Source organism: Staurois parvus, unplaced genomic scaffold (genome assembly GCF_062004578.1).
Source record: "Staurois parvus isolate SC_StPar_1 unplaced genomic scaffold, SC_StPar_1.0 ptg000574l, whole genome shotgun sequence".
In the NCBI taxonomy this organism is placed as follows: domain Eukaryota; kingdom Metazoa; phylum Chordata; class Amphibia; order Anura; family Ranidae; genus Staurois; species Staurois parvus.
In genome coordinates, this window is record NW_028318370.1 from 2,195,754 (window position 1) to 2,214,478 (window position 18,725).

The 18,725-nt window shown below is 43.0% G+C and overlaps 1 protein-coding gene across 1 annotated transcript in view; it reads right to left on the reverse strand.

Moving 5' to 3' along the window:
- The window catches only part of LOC149450447 (uncharacterized), an 87,558-nt gene extending 69,727 nt beyond the window's left edge, over positions 1 to 17,831 (reverse strand). The window contains exons 1-4 of the mRNA XM_089691953.1: positions 17,738 to 17,831; positions 10,170 to 10,424; positions 8,285 to 8,539; positions 1,719 to 1,970 (exon numbers count right to left, since the gene is read on the reverse strand). Coding sequence (XP_089548079.1) covers positions 1,719 to 1,970; positions 8,285 to 8,539; positions 10,170 to 10,424; positions 17,738 to 17,831 — 856 coding nt within the window. The remainder of the gene's footprint in view (positions 1 to 1,718; positions 1,971 to 8,284; positions 8,540 to 10,169; positions 10,425 to 17,737) is intronic.
- Positions 17,832 to 18,725: the final 894 nt, after the last annotated feature.

Here is an 18,725-nt window from a genome sequence, read left to right on the forward strand (position 1 = left end):
CAAGCTGCTAACCCTACAAGGTCATTCACAATGCCGCCCCGAACTACATAACTGACCTGATACCCAGATACTACCCTACCCATGCCCTCCGCTCCTCACAGGACCTCCTGCTCTCTAGCTCCCTGGTCTCCTCCTCCCATGCCCGATTGCAGGACTTCTCCAGGACTTCCCCCATCCTCTGGAAATCCCTACCCCAATCCATCAGACTGTCACCTACCCTCCTCACCTTCAGGCGCACCCTGAAAACCCTCCTCTTCAGGGAAGCCTACCCCAACCTCACCTAACACCCGACCTCACCTAACAACTAACCTCCTCCACTCCACTCACCACTCCATCCCCCACAGCCATCTCCTCCTGTGCCACCTTCCCCTCCCTCCTAGATTGTAGCTCGAAAGAGCAGGGCCCTCGAACCCCTCATGTATTGTGTTGTTACTGTCTTGTCTCATGTTATGTCCCCCTTGCTACTGTACAGCGCTGAGCATACCCTTTGGCGCTATATAAATACTGTACAATAATATAATAATAATAGTAATAGACTGCTGCAATACTGTGCCTTAGGCTCCGTTCACACTTATGCATTTTTTAGTGTGTTTTGCAGAAAGGCACTACAGTCCATTTAACATGGTTTCCTATGGAACATGTTCACATCTATGCTTTTCTGAGCTGCTGCATTTTTGGAAGGGGTCAGGGACTTTTTTTTAAAGCAAATATTGCTATAATAGAGTTCAATGGAGAAGCTGTTGAAATACATAGTAGTGCGTTTTTGACGTATTTTTGTGTTTTGCTTTTTTTTTTCTGCCCAGCAACAAAAAAAAAGAAAATGGCTGAACAAAACGCAAAGCGTGGTAAAAACGCATCAAAAACATGTGTAGAAAAATGCAAAACAAACTGCAAAAAGTACTGGAGGAAGCATCAAACGCAAAATGCATATATGTGAACCAAGCCTTACTGCATGTGTTATTGCTTTATTATGTACCATTAATGACTGTTCTATTGCAACTGTATGAGCATCCACAGTGTGTTCATTCCAGTGACTGAAACAATTAACTGTAAATATCTCTCTTCCAGGGGCGGACTGACTATTTGAGCACTAGGGCACTGCCCGAGGGCCTGGGATCAGTAGGGGGCCCCATGAGATGCCCCTGTTACCTTTCATTGGCTTTTTCATAGGCTTTTTTGGGTGTGGGTGAGGACATAGGGGCCCCATGATCCCCTATTGCCCAGAGGCCCCATGAGTTGTCAGTCCACCCCTGCTCTCCTCTACCCATATTCTAGCCTATGTGTGTGCATTCCTACTTGTTTGGGTACCTCAGGCCCTAGCCCCTCAGGCTGTGATGTTTGGCAAAGTTGGCAGGCTATGCAAAGTCCATCCTCTTACAAGGACAAAGATCCTATTACCACAATGGTACTTCTAGGAACATCTATGGCACTGATTTCAAAATTTATTGTCACAAGCATTCCCTTGGCAGACTAGTTGGAAAGATTGCAGAGTGCAATACACCTCTATCATGAAAAAAGGGGACAAATGACTCACTTTAGAGAGATTTCCTGTTGTGTCTCTGAAAAACTAAGCTTCCTAACGGAACAAAGACAAAAAAAAAATTAAATATGGGTGTAATGTGAAACATGATCAGAACAGTGGATTTCACTTTTAAGGTCATTGGGAATGTCACTGGAGTCATGCAGTGTCTAAATTTGCTCTTCTCATCACATCTTACCTGCCACATGCAGCACATCTTTTTTCGGGAGTGCTTTGAGGGCCTTTTCTCCTTTAATTTCTTTAGCTGATTCTTCCAAAGTCTCTGCAAATCCTGATTGTGCATGTACCTTGGAGAAGTAGCACTGTTTTGAACCAGTCTTGCCGGCATCAAAGCAACAATTCCTCCTGCTGCACTGCAGCGCGCTAATACCTGGATATCCACATTCACTTCTTCTAAATGGTGTGATGTCACACTTCCATTTTTTCATCCCTGCAAAGATGGTACAGAAAAAGATTATACTGTAACTAATAAAAAGTCAGGTACATGACAAATACTGGCTCTCTATTGTGCCCCTCATGCTAAAGTTTGGACAAACTGTATGTTTTCTGACCCTATCCCCATCTCCAACAGGACAAGGCAGGGTTGTCCTAGGCTTCTTTAGGTGCTGGTGATGGAACATCTTGCCAGTGCAAACTGGAAAAATCCAACCATCCACAACATCACGATAAAAAGATAGGGAATACAAAATGTCCATCCACATTGATGATCTTTTGCTATATATCTTGAACACGTTAATCACCATACCTAATCTTTTAAATATGTTTGTGGCCCTCAGTAATTTTAAAGAAAACTATGAGAAAACCGAGGTCCTCAACATCTCTCTGTCTCAGCCAATTCAAGCTCACCTTATCCAAACCTTTCCTTTTAAATGGCAACCAATCGCAATTGGGAATTCATATTCCAAATTTGAACTAAATTACTCCCCCATATTCACATCAGTCACTCGCTTATTTATGTAATGCGACAGATCATTTTTCACTTGGTTGGGTTGGTTCAACATTGTAAAAATGGACATCCTGCCTACATTACATTACATTTTCCAAGTGGCCCCCCTTCCACCTCCCAATAAATCACTTCTCTTGTTACGCAAATCTTGACTTGCTTTTATCTGGGCTCAAAAACCTGCTCATATTAGTAGAATGACCCTTGCTAAACCTATGTCTATGGGAGGACTTGCCTTAGACTTCACTGTATAGCTACAGGCTGCATCCCTGGTTTAGACTGGTTCCATAACTCTGCATCAAAACAGTAGCAGAGGACCTTACTTTCTTTAAACTGAGGTCTCTACCATGGGTATGCCCACACCTCCACCCCCGTAGTGAGAACTAACTGCTTTTCATTTCCTTCACCTTAAATTGTGGGACTACCTGGTGAGCATGTGCAGAATCTCTACCAATGGGTGTCCTATGACCCCCCCCCCCCTCCCCCCCCTTGTTCTCTAATCCAGAATTTCCACCTGCACTTCACACTCAGTCCTTTCTTCTCAAGAATTCAGTGGATGACATCAGATTGGTCCAGACTTTGACCAATGGCAGCATTCCCTCCACCAGCTCAATTGCCTATTGATTCCCACAAAATAAATGGTCGAGCTGCAGAGACATCGGCTCCACACCTACGTTCAGAATTTGCAATCTACATCCCCACTGTCTAGACTGCTCACTGAGTTTGAGGATTTGCTATTTCAAGAGCAGAGACCAACACTGCCACAATTTGTAAGTTGCTTATCTCTTTATCTTTTACCAATTTCCCATTCTTGACGGCATGCTGGGAATCAGACCTGGGGACATCTATATTACCCACTGACTGGACCAAATGCTTTCTACTAACCCATAAACTTTCCATGTCTGTTACACACCAGGAGTGTAATTACAAAATCATTTCCCAATGGTATTGATGTCCCTTGATACTTCAAGCCATGAATCCCTGCATCCCAGACATGTGTTGGTGATGTTTCACATCACCAGGTACTATGGCTCATATCTGGGCTAACTGCCCAATGTCAGCTCCCTTTTGGTCCAAGATTTTCCGGATTCATAATAAGATCATGGACACATCTTTACAACCCAATATATGTATCTCCCTTCTATCCATACTCCCAGGTTCTTTAAAGCCATTCTTAAGTATCTGTTGGGAGACATGATTACAGGCACCATAACTGTGATAGCTCAGAAATGGCGCAAACATATCTGCTCTCCTATGTCTGAGTGGGTCTGTGAAATGAGCAATCTGCAATTAATGGAAAGGATGATATACAGTACGTATATGCAGAGGAGCAACCTCTCGAGAGACTTCTAATCGCTTGGCTCCACTGGGAATATTTTCACACCTCTGATGCTTTTCCACAATACTTATACTGTCACATACTTGGGGCTGCTGAAGAATCATTGGGAACTCTGAGTTCCATTGTGTTTTCAAGTTATCCAGACGGGGCTGGTCACTAGTTGACTTTTATGCCCATCCAGACTTCCATCTAGCCTGGGCACTCCATCAACACTTCGCCAGGCCCTAGCCACATTTGTATGAAGCTGTATAGCGGCTAGGGCCAATAGGGATAACTGCTAACTTTACTAGGAGTCACTTCTATGGCCCATTGTCCTACCATATTTCTATTTTGGGACTGTGTTCTCCTTTTGATGGGATGTGGGTGGTTACTGAGAGGGAGCTTGCTTGGGAACCTTGGAATTTCAGCAATACATCTCATCGAGGTTTGGTAACCACGGTTATGGAACTGTTGCCTGGCTACTCTATGAATGGCACCCAAGTACCTTTAATCAGCTGTCCCATCCAGGGAACATGTCATGTTTTGGACCATATCATCTGGGGATCCAGGGCTATTGAATGGTATCCCGGGATTGCTGCCACTCCCTTGATCACCCCCAAAAAACTATCATTGTAACATATGGCTTCCCATCTATAATATATTCCTATGTGGACTCCGGACTGTCTGAAGCATTTTATATGATAATGTGATTAGCTCTTATAAGACAGTTTTCTGTATAAATTCAGTGTGTTTCTCTAATAGAGCAGTTCTTGTTTTCTCCAAAAACTGGTGTTGTCTAGTTCTTTGGGGTAGTTACAGCTGCTGTATAGTCACTTGCCTCATGCTCCAGAGCTTGGGAAGCAGCTTCTTGGTGGAGATACCTAGTCAGGGTGTCAGGAGTCCATCACAGGAGTAGGTCTCCCCAAATCTCTGTCTCTGCTTGGTCCCTCCACATTGGGAATGGAGCTATAGATAGCCTTTTCTTCTTATTACCTTATCCCCCCTCTTATTTTCTTCTCCCCCCCCCCTCTCTTTTTTTTCTCTTTCCCTCCCCTTTGATAATTCCCTGGGTTCATGATTTGTGTACCTACTGTAGTTTTTGCTCTTTCCTTGTGTTGTTATTTTATGATACTTATACCTGTTTGCTGTCTCTTTATGATACAATGCTAGTAACCTCTGACTATGTTCACATCCAGGATCCCTCTGTAGTGATTGTCTGACAGATGACTTTTCCACCCCTGAATTGAGGGTCTGTTCTTATGGTCTTCCATGAGACAGAACTATATAATGGTTTTTGTCTGTGAACCCCTAAGTTTTACCACTGCTTAGTCTATATATAAGCTACTGCATTTATGAGATCTAAATCAATATATGCTGTATGTTTTTTTTCTCATTATTATGTCATTTCCTCATTTGAAAAGTCTTTTATTGTAACCTGAAAACCTTTAATAAAAAGAGATTATACATAATACGAGGTTATGTGAGTCATTCAGTCCATCTCATTATAGATCATCCTTGTAGCCCATATCCTTCCAAAACTGGAATTACATCTTGGTTGCTGTTAAATTGGAAGAAACCAAAGTGACAAATGCTCTCACCCTCTCTTGAGCAAGTTTAGCCATATCAGTGATTTAGGAGTGTGTTTATAGGAATTGTCCATAGCTGTTTCTCGATTGAAACTGCATATAAATTAATTCTGTGAGAATGAGGCAAAAGCAAATGTTCTCAGGATATTTTCTCTGCAATTTGAATGATTCAATGGGGAAAACACTGTATTATGGCCAATAGATGGCGCTGAGGAGCATACTTATTTCCTGTGATAGTCAGTGCCATCTAGTGGCCATAATGCAATTTTTTTTATACCTTCACACATTCGAATTGTACAGCAGTGGATCTTAACCTCGGTAAATCTTTCTACAATCTTCCATGTCCCAACAATAAAGAATAAAGTTTATACTCACAAAATAAATGTATAGGAATGAAAAAAAAAGGAACTGAAATGTTGGGAGGCTTTGGATTAGGTTAGGTGTTCCTGTGAGGGGGATGATGGTTGGGGAAGGCTAAAGGCTATGCAGCAGCTTAGGGGCACTGTGGGAGGTTGGGGGTCACTGTGGAGGCTGAGGGATCTCAGGGGGTCTGGGGACACTGTGGGCCATTATGGGAGGTAGCTCAGAGTAGGAGATAGCCAGACAGATTTGGGTAGAGAGTTCCATAGAATGGGAGAGGCTCTGGAGAAGTCCTGGAGATGAGCATGAGAGGAGGAGACAAGGGGGCTAAAGAGCAGAAGGTCTTGGAAGGAGCGGAGAGGACTTTGAAACAAGATTGGTGATGTAGATCAGGGTAGAGTTGTGAGTGGCTTTGTATGTTGTTCTTAGTATTTAAAATTGTATTTGTTGGACAATCAGAAGCCAATGGAAGGATTGTAGGAGAGGGGTGGTGGACACTAAGAGATTGGTAAGGTGAAAGAGTCTGACAGCAGCATTCATGATAGACTGAAGAGGGGATAGCCTGTGTAGATATAGGCCAATAAGAAGGGAGTTGCAATAGTCAGGGTAAGAGATAACAAGAGAGTGAATAAGTTGTTTGGTGATTTCATTAGTTAAAAAGGGAGTATTTTGAAGATGTTATGGAGGTAAAGTCTACAAGTTTTTGACATTGATTGGATTTGGGGCTTAAAGGATAGGTCAGAGTCAAGGATTACCCAGACAGTATTGTTGTGTTTGTTGTAGTGTATTTTTATTGATGGAAATGTCAGGGAGTAGGGCATGGGCGGTGGAGGGCAATATGATGTGGTGGGGGGCAATATGATATGTAATTTATTAAGTTAGTAATATGAGAGGAGACTGAAGGACTGAGGTGAGGAGTAGATAGAAATATTTAGATGTCATCAGCATAGAGATAGTGTGACAGACCCAATTAGGACAGGGACTTTTGGAGGGGACTAGGGGCTAGCCTTCTATCCACTGATTAGGGCTTCATTCTCTGATGATGGACAATATCCTGATGGATGCTGGGAGTGAGATTGGATTAATTCTCTGCATAAAGACAATACAGATTCCCTTCTGCAGTGGATGGAAAGGTGTAATATGCGTCTTATACAGGTTAATAGTCAGAGGAAATATGGGGCCCTCCTGCAGAGTGGGTTGGAGAAGCTCCTCCACTTGGGACCGAAATATTTATCAACAATCTCCCTCAAGAAATCTATGAAGATAGATGAATTCCATTTTTTTCAGACTGCTGGAATATTGAATGAGTTTTGTCTTATGATGGACAGATTATACAAGTGAAAGCAAACACCTGAAAGACAGCATGTGTAATGTACTTTGTTTATTCAGGATTGGAGGTGCTGTACTGTCTGTGGTGGGCTCCTTAGCTTGTCTGAGTGCTAGGATGTTGATTAGCTTACTGGTAATTAGATCATTGTTAGCTGTTAGCTGTACTGTTTACCGTTTGCCGTGTTTAGGATAACGTGATCAAGCTCTTACTTATTCAGTGTGGAATGTTTATCCCAATGTGTAATATTTGTTTTTATTGTTCATGTGGGGACTGCCCCGTTTCTGAAGTGTATAAAAAAGCCTGTATTTCTGGTGAAAAAAAAAGTTTTGCACCTAAGCTAGTGTCACCTAGTCCTTGGTCCTATGTCCCAGTGTTGAGGAACCAGTTCTCTGATGGAATCACCCAATCAGGGTGATAGGTGGTCCATCACAGATGGTATTGTAAGCTGTAAAAGGTTATCATTTGACCATGCGAGGATGTGTAGACAGAGTACAGAAGGGGTTGAAGGACAGAGTCTGGGAAGGCCTTTACAGAAAGAAGAAGGAAGCAGAACCAGGAAACAGCAGAGTCTTGGAGGCCAAGGGATTGGAGTTTATTGAGGAGGTGAGGGTAAGCAACAGTATCAAAGGCAGCAGGAAGGACTAGCAGTACGAGATTGGGATAGTAGTAATTGGTTTTAGCAGTTAGTAAATCACTAGTGAGTTTTAGTAGGGCAGTTTCTGTGGAGTGTTGCAAGCAAAGCCAGACTGCAGGGGTGTGGTAGGAGCTCAGATGGTTGTAGACTAGAAATTCTAAAAGTTTAGAAGCAAATGGGAGCAATTTGTTCAGACTGGTGGTGTCCATTGAGGGAATTTAAATATGGGGGTGACCAGTGCATGTTTTAGATGGGAGGGGAAGGGGCCAGTAGAGAGGGAGTGATTGAAGATGTGAATGAGACAGCATAGGATATAAAAAGAGGGTGACTGTAGTAGTTTTGAGGGAACAGGGTCCAGGGGATAGGTGGTTAGGCAGGCATCTAAGAAGAGTTTGGTAACCTCCTCTGTAGTAGCCTGGTCAAAAAGAGGAAAACATTAAATGTGGTGTTAGACAACTTAAATATCAGTGTAACATGAAACATGGTCATTAAAATGAACTTCACTGTTAAGGCCATTGGGAATAACAGTGGAGTCATGCTGTGTCTGAGTCTGCCATTGTCAACACATCTTACCTGCCCCCTGCAGCACATCTTCTACTGCGAGTGGCTGGAGGGACTCTTTGCCTCCTTCATTTTCTTTTGCTGATGTCTCCAAAGTCTCTGTCAATATGGAGTGTGCTTGTAACCTGGAGAAGAAGCAAAATATTGCACCAGGAATGCTGGAATCAAAGCAACATCTCCTCTTGGTGCACTCCTGCTGGCTGATGCCTGGATATCCGCAGTCCCTTCTTCTATAGGAAGCGATGCCGCACTTCCACTTGTTTATCACTGTATTTTGGTGCAAAAACAGATTATAACTAATACAAGGTCATGTGAGTCATTCAGTCCATCTCCTCATAGATCATCATTATAGCCCATATCCTCCCAAAACTGGTATTATTTCTTGGTTGCTGTTAAATTGGAAGGAACCAAAGTGAAAAATGCTCTCTTCTATCTCTTGAAAACGTTATCTATATCAGTAATTTAAGACTGTATTTGTAAGAATTGTTCAAAGCTATCTGTCTGTCGAAACTGCATGTAAATTCATAAATTCATTGTATGAAAATGAGGCAAATTCTAATTTTCTCAGGCTATATTCTTGGCATTTTAAATGTGTGAATGGGAAAATTCTGCATTATGGCCACTAGATGGTGCTGAGAAACATACCTTACTTATTTCCTAAGATGGTAAGTGTCATCTGGTGGCCATAGTGCATTTTTCCACCTTCACACATTCAAATGACAGCAGTGGTTCTCAGCCTTTTTGATTCTTCCAAAATCTTCCATGCCCCAACAATAAGGAATACATTCTATACTCACACAATAAAATTGTGGGAATGTAAAACATGTATTAAAATGCTGGAAGGCTCAGGATGGGGTTAAGTAACACTTTGAAGGGGATGGGGGTTGTGAAGGGGGTTAGAGACTCTGTAGTTGAGTTGGAGGCCCTGTAAGGGGTGAGGTTTTCTGGAGGGGTCTGAAGGCTCTGCAGCAGGCTGGAGGACATTACGAGAGACTAGGTGTCATTGTAGGAGGTTGGGGGGCACTGTGAAGGCTGAGGGCTCGTAGGTGGCCTGGGGGCACTGTGTGCCATTATGGGAAATTGGGGGGCACTATGGGAGCTGAGAGACATTGTGAGAGGTTAAGGGATTTGCAGCTGGCCTGGTGGAGGAGAGGCCATGCCCTGGTGGTTGAGAACCACTGTGGCAGAGAAATTAGCCTGAGAACATTTAATTTTGCCCCATTCACACAGAATGAATTTTCGATTGGATTTCCTTTCCTTTTGTGATATTAAAACTGGAACAAAAAGGGAAACTGGTTTCACAGGGAAGAATTAGACAGCATACACAGTAGAAGAAGTGGTAGAGTTTCTATACCTTCCCAGCTCTTCTTAATATATTAAAAAAAAATAAAAAATAAAGCTCTCTAGTACTATGAATATTTGGTTTAAGAGTGTTGGAAGTGAGTTGCGGAAAGAAAATGGGTCTGTCGGGGGGAAGTATCCGCATTTAATATTTTTTACACTATAAAAGACATATTTGCCAATTGTCCTGGATTTGGCAGGACAGTCACGATTTTTAGCTTTTTTATTTTTTTTGTTATATTTGTATTAATTTTATATTATAGATGCAACAATTGTCCACACAATAAAAAACAATCTGCATAACAAGTTTTACATACTGTAGTCTCTTCCCCACCTCCCCACCCCTCCCCCATTTGGTCACCTGCTACTTGAAACCTCTTGCTTCCTGTTCCACAATTCTATTCTTAACATTTTATTTATCTCACTCCACACTCCTTCCCTACCTATGAAAGACGGGAAAGACCATCATTCCTTTCTTGTCTTGATCCTTCCTTTACACTCCAATCAATTCCAGATTTCTCCTGGATTCTCCTGGATGTTTTAAAAAAAATCTTACCTGACATCTGCAGCACATCTTCTACTGAGAGTGGCTGGAGGGACTTTTTGCCTCCTTCATTTTCTTTTGCTGATGTCTCCAAAGTCTCTGTCAATATGGAGTGTGCTTGTAACCTGGAGAAGAAGCAAAACTTTGCACCAGGAATGCTGGAATCAAAGCAACATCTCCTCTTGGTGCACTCCTCCTGGCTGATGCCTGGATATCCGCAGTCCCTTCTTCTATAGGAAGCGATGCCGCACTTCCACTTGTTTATCACTGTATTTTGGTGCAAAAACAGATTATAACTAATACAAGGTCATGTGAGTCATTCAGTCCATCTCCTCATTGATCATCATTATAGCCCATATCCTCCCAAAACTGGTATTATTTCTTGGTTGCTGTTAAATTGGAAGAAACCAAAGTGAAAAATGCTCTCTTCCATCTCTTGAAAAAGTTATCCATATCAGTAATTTAAGACTGTTTTGTAAGAATTGTTCAAAGCTATTTGCCTGTCGAAACTGCATGTAAATTCATTGTATGAAAATGAGGCAAATTCAAATTTTCTCAGGCTATATTCTTGGCATTTTAAATGTGTGAATGGGAAAATTCTGCATTATGGCCACTAGATGGTGCTGAGAAACATACCTTACTTATTTCCTAAGATGGTAAGTGTCATCTGGTGGCCATAGTGCATTCTTTCCACCTTCACACATTCAAATGACAGCAGTGGTTCTCAGCCTTTTTGAGACTGGGACCTGGTAAATTCTTCCAAAACCTTCCATGCCCCAACAATAAGGAATACATTCTATACTCACACAATAAAATTATGGGAATGTAAAACATGTATTAAAATGCTGGAAGGCTCAGGATGGGGTTGAGTAATACTGTGAAGGGAATTGTGATTGTGAAGGGGGTTAGGGACTTTGTAGTTGACTTGGTGGCCCTGTAGGGGATGAGGTTTTCTGAAGGGGTCTGAAGGCTCTGCAGCAGGCTGGAGAACATTACGAGAGACTAGGTGTCATTGTAGGAGGTTGGAGGGCACTGTGAAGGCTGAGGGCTCTTAGGGGGCCTGGGGGCACTGTGTACCATTATGGGAAATTGGGGGTCACTATTCGAGCTGAGAGACATTTTGAGAGGTTAAGAGATTTGCAGCTGGCCTGGTGGAGGAGAGGCCATGCCCTGGTGGTTGGGAACCACTGTGGCAGAGAAATTAGCCTGAGAACATTTAATTTTGCCCCATTCACACAGAATGAATTTTCGATTGGATTTCCTTTCCTTTTGTGATCTTAAAACTGGAACAAAAAGGGAAACTAGTTTCACAGGGAAGAAATAGACAGCATGCACAGTAGAAGAAGTGGTAGAGTTTCTAAACCTTCCCAGCTCTTCTTAATATATTAAAAAATAGAAAAGAAATCTCTCTAGTACTATGAATATTTGGTTTAAGAGTGTTGGAAGTGAGTTGCAGAAAGAAAAGGGGTCTGTCAGTGGGAAGTATCCTCATTTAATTTTTTTTACACTATAAAAGATATATTTGCCAATGGTCCTGGATTTGGGAGGACAGTCACAATTTTTTTAGCTTTTTTGTTTTTTTTAATTATAGTTTTATTAATTTTATATTATAGATGCAACAATTTCCCACACAATAAAATCATACAATCTCCATAAGTTTTACATAATCTCTTCCCCACCTCCCCCCCCCCCCTTCCCCCATTTGGTCACCTCCTACTTTAAACCTCTTTCTTCCTGTTCCACAATTTTATTCTTAACATCCTATTTATCTCATTTATCTCACTCCACACTCCTTCCCTACCTATGAAAGACTGAAGGACCATCATTCCTTTCTTGTCTTGATCCTTCCTTTACACTCCAATCAATTCTAGATTTCCCCTGGATGTTTTAAAAAGCATCCATCTGTCCCAAATTTTCTTAAATTTTTCAATTCTGTCCTCTCTGATGTGATATAGTTCTTCCATCCTGTATATAAACTCCACTCTACTTATCCAATCTCTAATGTTCAGGGTTTCCTGAGCCTGCCAGAATTTAGGGATCAGTCCTTTCGCCGCGTTTATTAAGTGCAATATCATCGTATTCTTGTATTGTTTCACCATAAGATCAGTATTATGGAATAAGCAGATCCAGGGATCCTTCAGAACACTAATTCCTATTATTTCCTGTATTTGCTGTAATATTTCCTGCCAAAATTGATGTATTTTGAGACAATCCCATCATATACAGTGAGGAACAGAAGTATTTGAACACCCTGCGATTTTGCAAGTTCTCCCACTTAGAAATCATGGAGGGCTCTGAAATTCACATTGTAGGGGCATTCCCACTCTGAGAGACAGAATTTAAAAAAAAAATTCAGGAAATCACATTGTATGATTTGTAAAGAATTTATTTGTCTTGCACTGCTGAACATAAGTATTTGAACACCTAAGAAACAGCAAGAATTCTGGTTCTCAAAGACCTGTTACTGCGCCTTTAAAAACTCCACCTCTACTCCACTCATTAACTTAGTAGCACCTGTCTACCCCACAGTCAGTCAGACACCAACTACTACCAGTGGCAAGACCAAAGAGCTGTCAAAAACACCAGAGACAAAATTGTGGACCTCCACAAGGCTGGAAAGGGCTACGGAGCAATTGCCAAGCAGCTTGATGAAAATAGATCAACTGTTGGAGCAATTGTTAGAAAATGGAAGAGGCTTAAGACGACTGTCAGTTTCCCTCGGACTGGGGCTCCATGCAAGATCTCACCTCGTGGGGTATCACTGATGATAAGAAAGGTGAGGAATCAGCCCAGAACTACAAGGGAGGAGCTGGTCAATGACATGAAGAGAGCTGGGACCACAGTTTCATAGGTCACTGTCGGTAGAACACTACGCCGTCATGGTTTCAAATCATGCATTGCACGGAAGGTTCCCCTGCTCAAGTCATCACATGTCCAGGCCCGTCTGAAGTTTGCCAATGACCATCTGGATGATCCAGAGGAGGCATGGGAGAAAGTCATGTGGTCAGATGAGACCAAAGAAGAAATTTTTGGTCTAAACTTCACTCGTCATGTTTGGAGGAAAAAGAAGGATGAGCTGCATCCCAAGAACACCATCCCTACTGTGAAGCATGGGGGTGGTAACATCATGCTTTGGGGGTGCTTTTCTGCGAAGGGGACAGGACGACTGCACTGTATTAAGGAGAGGATGAATGGGGCCATTTATTGTAAGATTTTGAGCAACAACCTCCTTCCCTCAGTCAGAGCATTGAAGATGGGTTGTGGCTGGGTCTTCCAACATGACAACGACCCGAAGCATGCAGCCAGGATAACCAAGGAGTGGCTCTGTAAGAAGCATATCAAGGTTCTGGAGTGGCCTAGCCAGTCTCCAGACCTAAATCCAATAGAACATCTTTGGAGGGAGCTGAAACTCTGTGTTGCTCAGCGCAGCCCCGAAACCTGACAGATCTAGAGGAGATCTGTGTGGAGGAGTGGGCCAAAATCCCTGTTGCAGTGCAAACCTGGCCAAGAACTACAGGAAACGTTTGACCTCTGCAAACAAAGGCTTCTGTACCAAATATTAACACTGATTTTCTCAGGTGCTCAAATACATATGTTCAGCAGTGCAAGACAAATAAATTCTTTACAAATCATACAATGTGATTTCCTGAATTTGTTTTTAAATTCCGTCTCTCAGAGTGGGAATGCACCTACAATGTGAATTTCAGACCCCTCCATGATTTCTAAGTGGGAGAACTTGCAAAATCACAGGGTGTTCAAATACTTCTGTTCCTCACTGTATGTGCCATTGTTTCTTTCTTCCCACATCCCCTCCAACATAAGGGTGAATTTTCTAATCGTTGATTATGTGCCACACTGGGTGTAACATACCACCTTGCTAAACATTTATAATTCATTTCTACAGTATTCATATCCACCGCACTATGCACCAAATTAAATATTTTCTTTTTTGCAAGGTAATTTAATTTTGTTCCTAATTCCTTTTCCCACTTTTCCAAAAATGGTGGAGTGACAGATCCAGATAAACCAGTAAGAATCTTATATATGTGAAAGGTAACATGTTTTCGCATTGTATCTGTACTAAAAAATTGTTCAAGTGGATACATGTCTTCCACCGTCCTTAGTGGCTGTAGGAGTGCTGTAACAAAGTGTCTTAATTGATAATAACGCCACTCATCTAACCTAAGAAAAATGTCCTTATTTTTTAAATCTGTAATAGTGCACAATTATCCCTTGTCAGTGATATCTTTTAAACGTGCATTTCTGTCTTTTATCCAGTTGCCTGCAATATTCTCTTTCCCCGGAGGGAAGAGTTCTGTTCCGACCAGCAGTATTAACAGTGAATTATACTCCCACCCCCTTTGTTTATGAATTCTATCTCATATCCTAAAAACATTTCATGTTAAAGTGCTATTATTGTTCAGAAAAATTTCTAAACTGTTGTGGAAGCCATACAATCATATCTAACCGTGACTCAGTCTACATTCCATCGTTGTCCAGCTTTTTCCCCGTGGGTTATAAATCCAATCTGCTATTCGTGAAACCAACACTGCACAATAATATCTCCCATTAATTCTATCTTTACACAACACCTCGTAGTTCACTCTTGGTCTTTTATTTGCCCATATATATTTAAGTATCATCTTTTTTATTGTCTCAAAGAATGACTTCGGTAAATATATTGGGAGCATATGAAATTTATACAGAACCTTTGGGACTATCTTCATTTTTACCAAATTTATACGACCTGTCCAAGAGAGTGATCTAGTGGATATTCTCCTCAAGTCATCCTTCATCTCATTTATTACTGGAATGTAATTTGTCTGATATATGTTCTTTAAAGAGGAAGTTAACTTTACACCTAAGTAACTCCATTTCGTTTTCCTCCATACAAAGGGAAAAGCTTTCTGTAATATCTGTCTTTGGAACATTGAAAGCCGTTTAGCTAAATGTTCTGTGATGTCTGCGTCCCGAGCTGTGTCCCAGGATTCACAGCATTGATAAGTGTAAATGTGTTTGGGGTCAGGACATGGGACACCAATCACCATCTACTATGGGGTTGTAGAGGCTAATGAGTGCGTAGTGCGTAGCAGTGGGCAGGTACCGGAGAACACATGAGCACAGGCTTTCCTGCACTCTGGATCCATCAGGACGCTATGCACGGAGTGTGGAATAGGCGCTGCTCTCAGTGCTACCCCTACTCTGTGTCCAATGATGAGTACCTGGCTACTTTAAAGCCTAATACACATGGCCTGAATGTCGGGCAGCTTCATCCAGTTCAATAGAAACCAGATGACATTTGGCCCCTGTGTATGGCAGCTGGTCCGACAGAAGCCGGCTTCTGTTGAAGGGGCATGACCGAAAAAGATCTACCAATTGGCGCACGATCAGCGCTCTCAGCCAATGGCAGTTCCCCTGTCAGAACACAATAGCACAGCGGGGGAGAGCGTTGTACTAACATTGGGTAGTTAGTAAAGAGGCTCCTCCTGAGCTGTCAAGGTTTTTTTTCATTCAGCCTGCTGAACGAAAAAAAAAAAAACAGTAATGTGTTCTAGGCTTAACTCTTCCAGATATGTAGATATCATTGCTTCTCATTATGTATGCTGGTTCTCTGAGAGGTGGGAGCACCGGGGAGAGGGGGATGGAGGGCATTGTGTGTGGGGGTTTACTGCACATGAGGGTCATAAGGGGCACTGTATGTGGTGGAAGGAAGGGGGATTGAGAGCTGGAGAACTCTCAAATTCCTACCTGCACTGAGCATGTGAGATATCACTTCCAGCTATCCACTTCTAGGAGCAAAAATCACCATGTGCCCTATTTAATCCCCCCATGCCCCTAATTTTATCCCATGTCCCCCTCCTCACCCCACTCTTCACCTCCTTTTTTTCCCTCTCTACTTTATTGCCATTTCCTCTCTTCACCCCCCCCCCCCCTTTTTTCCCCTTCATCACCACCATCCTACTTTGCACCGTCCATTCCTCTCTTCACTGCCCTGTCCCCCTCCTTGCCCTCTGGTTCCTTCCTCACTACCCTGTCCCTCTCTTCCCCCCCTTCCCCCTCATTATCACCGTAACTCACTCTTCACCCTCATGTTCCTCTCTCCACATCCCTTCCCCCTCCTCACCCTCGCCCCTCTGCCCCCCTTTTCACAGCCCTATCCCCCTCTTCACCCCCCTTCTTCCTCTTCCCTGCCTCATCCCATTCATCACCCCCGTCTTCCTCTCCACATCCATTCCCCCTCCCCACCCTCCATACCCCTCTTCATTGCTCTGTCCCCCTCTTCACCTCCTTCCCTCACTTCCCTGCCTCACCCCCCCCCCCCCCCCATTCCCTTCTTCAATCCCCTATTCTCTTTAAGAGTATGAAAAAAGAACCACTGGTCACCAATGGCAGCACACGCAGCAACAAAAACCTGAGAGGCATTGTGACCCCCTCTCTAGTCGGACTTAAACAAAATTGTGACTGGAGTTGACCATTAACCCCTTTGCTGCCAGAACTATTTTTTTTTTGTAATGTTTCAAAATTAATTTAAGTGCCAAGATTAGTTGACCCCCCCCCCAAAGAATATCTATCTATTATAATATCTAATATTTCTGAAATCAGATCCCTGGAGAATAAAAAAATGGCATTCTTAATTTTTAATACTAATATTAGTGCAATGGTTTATTAAGCGCACATTTTCAGTAAAAAATTCACTAACGTTTATTATATGTGCCCAAACCCAATATTTTACCACTGATAAGTGGAAGTAGAAAATACCCCAGCATTGGTGGGAGGAGATATATTGCTCCATCATTGGTGTTTGTAGAGGAATAGGATCTCATTGTTGGCGTCATTGAAATTAATAGTGCCCCATCTTTGGTGCCAGTGGGAGGAAAAGTGCCCCATCATTACTGTCACTTGGAGGAATAGTGCCCTATCGATGGTGTCATTGGCAGGAATAGTGCCCAATCATTACTGTCATTTGGAGGAATAGTGCCCTATCGATGGTGTCATTGGCAGGAATAGTGCCCAATCATTACTGTCATTTGGAGGAATAGTGTCCTATCGATGGTGTCATTGGCAGGAATAGTGCCCCATCATTATTGTCACTTGGAGGAATAGTGCCCTATCGATGGTGTCATTGGCAGGAATAGTGCCCCATCATTACTGTCATTTGGAGGAATAGTGCCCTATCGATGGTGTCATTGGCAGGAATAGTGTTCCATAATTTTATATCAGTAGGAGAAATTATGTCTCAGTGTTGGTGACAGTGAAAGGAATGGTGAATCTTCATTGGTCTGGGAGGAATAGAGCCTCATATCAGAGGGAGAAAAAGTGCCTAAAAGTCCAGATAAAAACAAGGAAAGGGCTGCTTCTGGCCCACGAGCTGCAGTTTGGAGGCCACTGTTCTGGATCAACTGTGTGTATAGGATTGTGTATATGGAGGTTTTCTGTTTATTTATTCTGTCTTTTTTCAGCTAAAGAATGTAACAATGTAACCCTTACTCTATGAAATAATTTTTTGCCTTTTTTGCTTTAAATAAAATGTGTATATGGTATGTGTTGGGATGGAGAGTTAATATAAATGATATACTTACTAATCTTTTCTTCCTCGCTGTGTCTATCTTTCTTAGCCAGACCCGGCTGCTCCAACACAAGGAGAATGGAGAGAAGGATCAATTGTTTTCCCATGGTAACTCACAATATCGATCTCTACTATCAGAATGGACCGGCTCCATTGGGTGTTGTTATTTATAGGAATAGAGCTGTTTATTCAGTCCAGGAAACATTTACTGAGGGTGGGTTAAAGGCCATATTGCTTTTACACCCATTCCATTCTGACAGCAGGTCCCCTTATTACAGGTGTGTGTGTTGGCAGGTGCAGGTATTCTTCCTGATGGCACTGTGCCAGGGAAAGAGGTGTTTGATAAGGAAACTGTGCCCTTATGGACACCATTAGTTTTCTCTGGGTAAGCAGACTTCCAGTTGGATACCCACAGGAGTCTGGATGGCCATCTTAACGCAGCACCCACGGACGCCAGCATACTACACCCACAGACTGCAACCCTCCACTCTCACTCTCCCCCTACAGAAGGACTCAAATGGACTCCTCCATGGCGATACAGACTCTCCACATCACCTTGCCCTGACCTGTATCCCTTCACCTCCTCCGACCTGACCAGCACTCCACTCACCCCAACATGCCACCTGCACTCCTCTTCGTATTCCTCTCCTCCATCCCAAAAATCGCCTCCCTCTACCCGCCTACCCCCCCAAAACAGCTCTACATTGCCCCTTCACTTCTCCCCTCTCCCCACTACGGCACTCACCACTTCCTCCTGCTACTCCACTCCCCCGTCGACCCACGTGCCACCACTATCAGACCCACATGCTCCTGCACTTCCCATTCCCATGCCACCTTCCTCACCCTTCTCCTTCTCCTATCCGCTGGGGACATCTCCCCGAACCCTGGCCCCTCACCACCTCACCCCCTCCTAGGGACCCCCTGCTCCTGCCAGCTGCCTCAACCCCCTCATCCTCATACCTGTGCCCCTCCTCCCCGCATCCATCCCCCCTCTCTTGGAT